This window comes from Bison bison, unplaced genomic scaffold (genome assembly GCF_000754665.1).
Source record: "Bison bison bison isolate TAMUID 2011002044 unplaced genomic scaffold, Bison_UMD1.0 scf7180017864462, whole genome shotgun sequence".
Classification (NCBI taxonomy): Eukaryota; Metazoa; Chordata; class Mammalia; order Artiodactyla; family Bovidae; genus Bison; species Bison bison.
In genome coordinates, this window is record NW_011495024.1 from 4,108,543 (window position 1) to 4,116,411 (window position 7,869).

General features: G+C 35.2%; 1 protein-coding gene across 1 annotated transcript in view; it reads left to right on the forward strand.

The window, feature by feature from the left end:
- The window catches only part of RYR2 (ryanodine receptor 2 (cardiac)), an 826,801-nt gene that overhangs the window by 728,728 nt on the left and 90,204 nt on the right, over nt 1–7,869 (forward strand). The window contains exons 81-82 of the mRNA XM_010860117.1: nt 3,728–3,827; nt 5,075–5,154. Of these exons, the coding sequence (XP_010858419.1) occupies nt 3,728–3,827; nt 5,075–5,154 (180 nt within the window). The remainder of the gene's footprint in view (nt 1–3,727; nt 3,828–5,074; nt 5,155–7,869) is intronic.

Here is a 7,869-nt window from a genome sequence, read left to right on the forward strand (position 1 = left end):
AGTTATTTAATTAAATCTTCTGTATTTTGATGTTTTCTTCTTGAAATACTAAGTCTCAACATCACCTTGTAGATTATGACTACATTTAAGATGCCAAATAAGATGATTTAATATTGACTTGTAACATTACTACATTATGACTTTTTTAGAAAGGGTTCATCTCTTGGAAATTTCTCTCCACTTATAATCAGCTTTCATATTCAGTTTAAGACGAAAACATATGAAAACCTTTTCACTAGTTGCTGAAGACTTGAAAATGCAACAAAATGCAAGCCAGTAGCATGCATAGGCTATAGAATTGTTGTCCTCAAACTGTGATTTCCATGAAATCAGGAGGGTCCTTCAGAAACAGTGTGAATTTCTTTGCTGTCATCATATTTTCATCTCTATTGTGGGGATAAACTGTTTTCTCCATCAAGAAGCAAGGGATGGTATAATTTATTCTTTTTTTTTTTTTTGAGCGCCTGAGCAGCATCAGGCGCGAGCGCCGGCCAGTGCCGGCGCTGGGTGATTACGCACTTCCCTAATTTATTCTTATCTCAATATTTTTTCTCATATAAAGCAAATTTCTGAAGAATCGAATGGCTTTTTTTTCCTTCAGATCTTTCTCCTTCCTTCCTTCCTCCCTCCCTCCCCTCCATCAAGTGCTAAAGACTTGAGCCACTCTTAGACAAAGTGGAGGATTATTAGCAATTTTATTACAGACTTCAGTTATTGTAGAAGCAAATCATGATGTTGAATACTTCCATTCAATGACTGTGATTTTATCATAGGTCTGAGATGTGATCACCCTTAACCTTGAAAAACTCATAACAATCTTATTTAGAAAAGAGCTGATAATGCTTGGTTGCTTTTGGTGATCAGAACTTTTTGCCTAAGGGAAAATTCAAATTGTGGAGCTGTTCCTGTTTTTTTTTTTTTTTTCCCTTAACCTTCCTTTGTGACCTTGGAATAATTTAAAGACTGAAACTATAGGTTGAAGGTATAGTGCATGTATAACACCCTTAGGCAGTTCAAATGGAATTTGAAGTGGAAAGGGACAAGGAACCCTACTTTTTAAAACTTTTTAAAAAGTAGGATTCCTTGGAGATAGATCTTTTAAAAGTATCTTACTTGGAGAAATGCTATAGTAGATACTTGCTGTTTTCCCCAAGTAAGATACTTTTAAAAGTCTGTCTCCAGTATGCTTAGAAAAGCTAATCTGCAGTAGATATAAAATGGAAGGTTTTTTCCACATAGTCCATTATTTTATTGCATGAAAACTTTCTATTTTCCCTTTCAAAGTTTTATTTTTTTATGTCATGATCAAATTTCTAATGAGATTAAATTATACATCCAGAGTTCAGTTCAGTTCAGTCACTCAGTCATGTCCAACTCTTTGCAACCCCATGGGCTGCAGCACTCCAGGCTTCCCTGTCCATCGCCAACTCCTGGAGCTTTATATACCCAGAAGCAATCCTCAAAGGACAACAAAGTACAAAAATAACTAATATTAAAGATGTTCTGAAGAGAGAGCTTCCAATTCAGTCTAACAGAAGAAATTCAAAAGAGTGGTCGATCCCTCTTTATGAAATAGTTTTCCCACTTCTAGATCAGCATATCTTTTTTGCTCAACATCTTTTTTTCAAATGAGTCTCATAATTTCCCCCAAAGCATTATTGTTGGAATTTATATATTATATGAGAAAAATGAGTAATCTTTGCTCAGGGAGTTAAGTTTGTAAAGAAGGCAATTTGATACCTTGTCTTTCTTGGTGCTTGTAGGGTCTACCCATCATGAGTGATTTCAGTTACTAAAGAGGATGTTGTGACTTTAGAATCTATTGTGCAAGTGGCCCTGGCAGATCTTTGGGTTGGTCTACCTACTTTTGGAGCACCAATGGCCATTGTTTTTTGTTATTGTTTTCCTCAAGAATATACAGCATGCTGGCATCTTCCATCTTCTTTGGATGTCTTGATGACTATCTTTGTATGTTCTACTGAGTCAATAGACGAATCACTCTTTCTAGCTCCCTTGCTTCTTTAGTTGATAAAAATTATAGTGCAGTTCCTTAAGCCAATAATTTCTTATCACTGTTTTCCAGGCAAAGCCTTTCACAAAGGGAAAACTGGGAAGTAAAAGTTCCATAAATAGCTCTGGCAATGGGAGGAAAGTCAAAGATTGTTGGGTCTAAAAGGAAGAATCAAATGTTGCTCACTAATTTTATAAAACACCTGAAGAGCAGACAAAAGGGTCTTCTTTCAGTTTTTCTCAAACTGTGTTGTAATTACAGTATGATTTTGTGTGTCTGTGTGGTTTTGTTTTCGTTTTGTTTTTGACTTCACAGGAAGAGGTTTAAACATGAAGGCAAACCTTTTAGATGTTAGCATGGCTACATATAAAGCAAAGCTGCCTTTTTTTTTCTTTTCTCTGCTTCCATTTAGGCCTATCACATAATTTAAGAAAAAATAAAATTAATCACAGGAGCTCTTATATAGTGTGAAAAAAACCCTGATCAATTTTGTTTTCGCAGCACGATATTATCAAAGATTTAAGAGACAAATTTGCCAGCCTCGGCGAGAACTCTCTGGTAACAGCATAAATGTCTGTGTTGGTTGCTTTTGATTTAAAGGTTTCTTTTTTCATTTGTTTGAGCCCATTTCTTCCCCCCCTCCTTTTAGTTTACTTTCTTTTTCATATTCTGTAACTAGCAAGCCTTCATTTTTTAAACCTCTTCCATCTTCCAGTGTCTATTTTCCGTACTTTGGATGGAAAGTTTACGGCAGCAAAGCTGTCACTCTGGCTACTTCTGCTGCAGCTCTTCCTGCTCTTAGGTCATATATGTTTTGGCCGTTGTGTTTATGGACATGATACTAATTGACTGTTTCATGTCCCATTGACTAAGCTTCTCTACCACGCCATTTGATGGACGCGCTGTCATAGGGCTCTATGCAACTTTCATTCTGCAACTTATACTGCTTGGTTCCGTCTCAATTCTCCAGCGAACTGAATAGCTCAAGTGAATGATCCTACCAGTCTTGAACTTGCTGTGCCTTTATATTTTATTTTGATTTCCTTCTGTATATTTTCAGTGGTAGTTTAAGTAGAAAAGAACAATCTCCAGCCATTGCTCTAGCAGTACCATGCAGTATCGTTTGTTACCACCTGAGAATACAAAATATAAAGGCACATTGCTTCTTTTATTCTTTGGGGGGAACTGGGGAGATCTGTTATCATAAGTTCACTACTTAGTTGAAGCCTACCTTTTTATCCATATCAGCTTTCAATTTTGCTTAAACTCCAACACGTCCTCAGTTGATGTTTTTCTGTCACTCAGTGATAACTTGCAACTCAAGCCATTTGCTGAGCAGTATCAAGTTATGGCCATGACTTGGGAGATGATTAAAAACATGACAAACTGATGCACAAATGTATCATTCAGAAAGTGCAAGTTTCAATGATGAAGTATAGTACTTCAAAAGTATCATACAGGCTTTGGACTAATCCAGTCATTAAAATTAAGAAAATTCATCCTGATAAACAAGTACCAAAAGTCTATCACAAGAAATATAAAGGGAAAAATCAAGAGCTGACTATGTTAACATCTGTTGAATAACATTGTTGGTGTTGAAATGGTCCATAATGTTGTCATAGAGCCCATACATGAAGAGATGATGAAAATATGGTTTATAGAAAGCTACTCTGCTTAATGATAGTCGCAACATAAATGGTTGGGATTTGTGTTCAGGAAAAAGAAATGGAAAAGCAAAAGCTTCTATACCAACAAGCCAGGCTCCATGACCGCGGTGCTGCTGAGATGGTGCTGCAGACCATCAGTGCCAGCAAAGGTGAGGCTCATTACCCTACCTTGGAAGGGTTGATTCTTCAGATTTTCCTGGGAGCGCCCTTATTTGTATTATACTGATATATTTAGTCTCTGAATTTGATGTTTATGATGAAGTCAGGTGAATTCATAAAGGCCAACTCTCTTTTGCCCAATCCAATGTTAATTATTTTCAATCGAGTCTTACTGAAAGATCTATTTTGTTTCTGTTCATTAAGTTTTGGAAATTATATTGGGACACAATGCTAACAAACTGATCAGGTAAATCAGGGGTGGGCAAACAGTTTCTGTGAGAGGCCAGGTAGTAAATATTTTCAGTTTTTCAAGCCATTGGGGTCTCAGGGGCAACTCTTCAACTCTGCCATAGTGTCTGCCATCTAGAGATAATGTGTGGCCTTGTTTCAATAAAACTTTATTTACAAAAATAGGTGCCAAGCTGGATGTGGCCCTCAGGACCCTTGATATAAATGTTTAGATTTTTAACGTGAGTCATTTTTAGCAGTTGAAGTGCTATTTGCATTTTTCAATAGCCAGCCAATTCAAGCTGCTTTTTCTTCCATTAGTAACATCTTCTTTATGAAACCTTTTATTCTAATTTGAATGGAATAGAAAAGTAATAGTGGATATTAAACACTCCTCTCCAAATATAAGGATTGTTTCATTTCTAAGATAATGAATTACATTATCTTAGAGGTGAAATTACATTAAAAATAAAACATAATATGCTAAATTATAGACAACAAGTTGGATTTTAAATTTTGCCATTATTACTTGAATAACAAAGTTATGACTAGTCATTTTAATACAGCATTACTACAAACACATGAAGATAAAAGTGATGAAATGAAAATCATAAAAGTTGTTCAAACATACTTGAGGGAGGAAGGAGAAAATTTTAAGTGGCTTATGTTCATTTCAATATTATTTTATTACTCATGATTAGTTTTACATTTTAATAATTTTAAGTATCAGTATTTCAAAATCATTTGTTTCTGCCTGTTCTTTTTTTCTGCTTTCTCATGTAATTTCAACTCATGGACATATTACACAGAATTTAGTAAAAACATTGATGGCAAAATATGCATTATGACTCTTAATTTTTTTTTGGTATATACATCAGTCTGTCCTCCTCCACCATGACACACATTTGTAGGAAGCTGATAAGGACTTTAAAAGTGCACATTTTGAGATATAATTGGTTAATGTAGCAAGTGAAGAGATACAAGGAACACTATATTTTGTATTTTTAAGGTGAAACTGGACCCATGGTGGCTGCTACTTTGAAACTTGGAATTGCTATCTTAAATGGAGGGAACTCTACAGTACAGCAGGTATGTCATTAAGCCTTTCACATAATGTGCTTTTCAAATAGATGGACCGTATAGTCATCCTGTTGAACAATCATCGTAAAAGAACAATTAGTTGTACTTTTTTTTTTCACTTTCTATGTAAAATATGTCTTTATTTTATGGTCTTGTCCTAGTATCCAGATATCTTCTAGTTAGCACAATAAACACAGCTTCTAGGTACGACAATAGATAATGTTTCTCTTTAGAAGTCTGAAGTCATGTCATGTGGTGTCGTCATTTGCAATGCTGCATTTCATGTGACTAAGTCAGCATAAAGCAGCTGTTGTGTTTTAATAGTGAAATATGAATTTCCTTCCCTAGGCAGCCTAGTTTAGGAACATGTTTTATAGTGTTATACCTCCTATGAATTGACTCTTGAGACTTTGTTAATAGTTAGTATGAAGCTGGCTCATGGGTTAACATGTAAATAGGATGCACTGTTCAGAATTATTTCTAGTTATAAATCTTTCTATTCTCCTAAAATAAGAAAATCACTTCCCAACCAAGTTTTTATATTCAGTTTGAAAGTTAGACGTTATCAGGACTGGGGATTTGATAATGCAATGTCTCTATACAACTGAATGCAAAGATCTGTAAGTTTGTTAGAATAAGAGTATCTGAGTGACTTAACTATAAATAATAAATGCTAGAGAGTGTGTGGAGAGAAAGGAACCCTCCTACACTGTTGGTGGGAATGTACAGCCACTATGAAAAGTATGTACAGTATGGAGGTTCTTCAGAGAACTAAAAATAGGATTAAGATATAATCCTGCAATCCTACTCCTGGACATATATTCAGAAAAACCTATAATTGAAAAAGAAACATGTATTACTACGTTCATAGCAGCACAATTTACAATAGCTAAAACATGGAAACAACTTAAATGCCCATTGACATATGAATGGATAAATAAGTGGTACGTATACACAATGGAATAATACTCAGCCATTAAAAAGAATGAAATAATGCCATGATACTCACATCAGCATGGATACAACTAGAGGTTTTCATAAGAAGTGAAGTATCTCAGAAAGAGAAAGACAAACACCATATTTCACTTATATATGAAATCTAAAATATTCCACAATTGAACGTATCTACAAAATGAAAACAGACTCACAGATGTAGAGACTTGTGGTTACCAAGGGGGAGGAGAGTAGGGGAAGGAATAGAAATTGGGATTAGAAGATGCAAACTATCATATACAGAGTGGATAACCAACAACATCCTACTGTATAGCACAGGAAACTGTATTCACTGTCCTGCAATAAACCATATGGAAAAGAATATAAAACAAAGGTATGTGTATGTATAACTGAGTCTCTTTGCTATTTAGCAAAAATTAATACAATACTGTAAATCAAGTTTACTTCACTAAAATATATATATATTTGAGCGACTTAGGGAGAAAAAAAAACAGGAACAGACTAATAAGCATGTATTTCATGACTCTGGGGCCACATCTGACAGTGTGGCTCTGAGCACAAAAAAAATTCTTATGCTCATTGAAAAACAGTAAAATATAATATAAACTTCAGATTGTGTTATTCTAAAACTCTTATTTTTATATCTTGGCTTGTATATGAGAAAGAACAGTTGATGAACAGGGAACTAAGAACTATTCTTTCTTGGCTAAGTAATAGTGAGGCAGGTAAAGGACTTCTCTCATTGAAGGACAGGAAGGCTAGTGAGAACCTTAGAATGTTTGACTTCAAGTTGTTGTGAACCTCAGAATCACTAAGGTGGGAATCACTACAGTGGGACAAAGCCATGAATATGCTCCGAGAAGACCTTTGAGTCTAAGAAAAGAAAAACAGAAAATGTTGACGGCCTCTTTTGGATTGGCTAAGTTTTGAACTAGGTGAAGTATTGAGTTGGCCAAAAAGTTCATTTGGGATTTTCTGTAATATCTTATAAGAAAATATGAACAATATTTTTGGCCAAACTAGTAGTAGAAGAACTGCAAAATTCATTTTTACCTTGTTCTCAAATTGTGTGCTTTTTTTTTACTGTAAATATAATCATTACATGTTATAATTGGATTGAAATCTCTGGCCTCTTCTTGGTGTAATGTTTGTAAGTACATGAAGTAAAATTACACAGGTTGACAAAAGAAATAAAGTATATTGAAATGTGGTTATCAAAATGTTATATAAAGTTGTTTATTTCGTTATGAATTCATTAAGTAAAAGATCTAGTGCCTAGTCTAATAATTATTGAGAAGAAAAGATTAAATACTTTTAAGTAGCTATAACAACTGTAATGTGATAGGAAAATATCCATAATCTTTATTGGTAACAAAATCAGAGCCATTATTAATCCTACTTGTGTTTGTTGCTTAGATTACTTGTTGAAAGGAATGCTAAATTTCAGTTGCTGCTGCTGCTGCTAAGTCGCCTCAGTCGTGTCTGACTCTGTGCGACCCCATAGAGGGCAGCCCACTAGGCTCCTCTGTCCCTGGGATTCTCCAGGCAAGAACACTGGAGTGGGTTGCCATTTCCTTCTCCAATGCATGAAAGTGAAAAGTCAAAGTGAAGTCATTCAGTCGTGCCCGACTCTTAGCGACCCCATGGACTGGAGCCTACCAGGCTCCTCCATCCATGGGATTTTCCAGGCAAGAGTACTGGAGTGGGGTGCCATTGCCTTCTCCGAAATTTCAGTTAGAATTTAATAAAAATAAAAGTGAATTTTTTTCC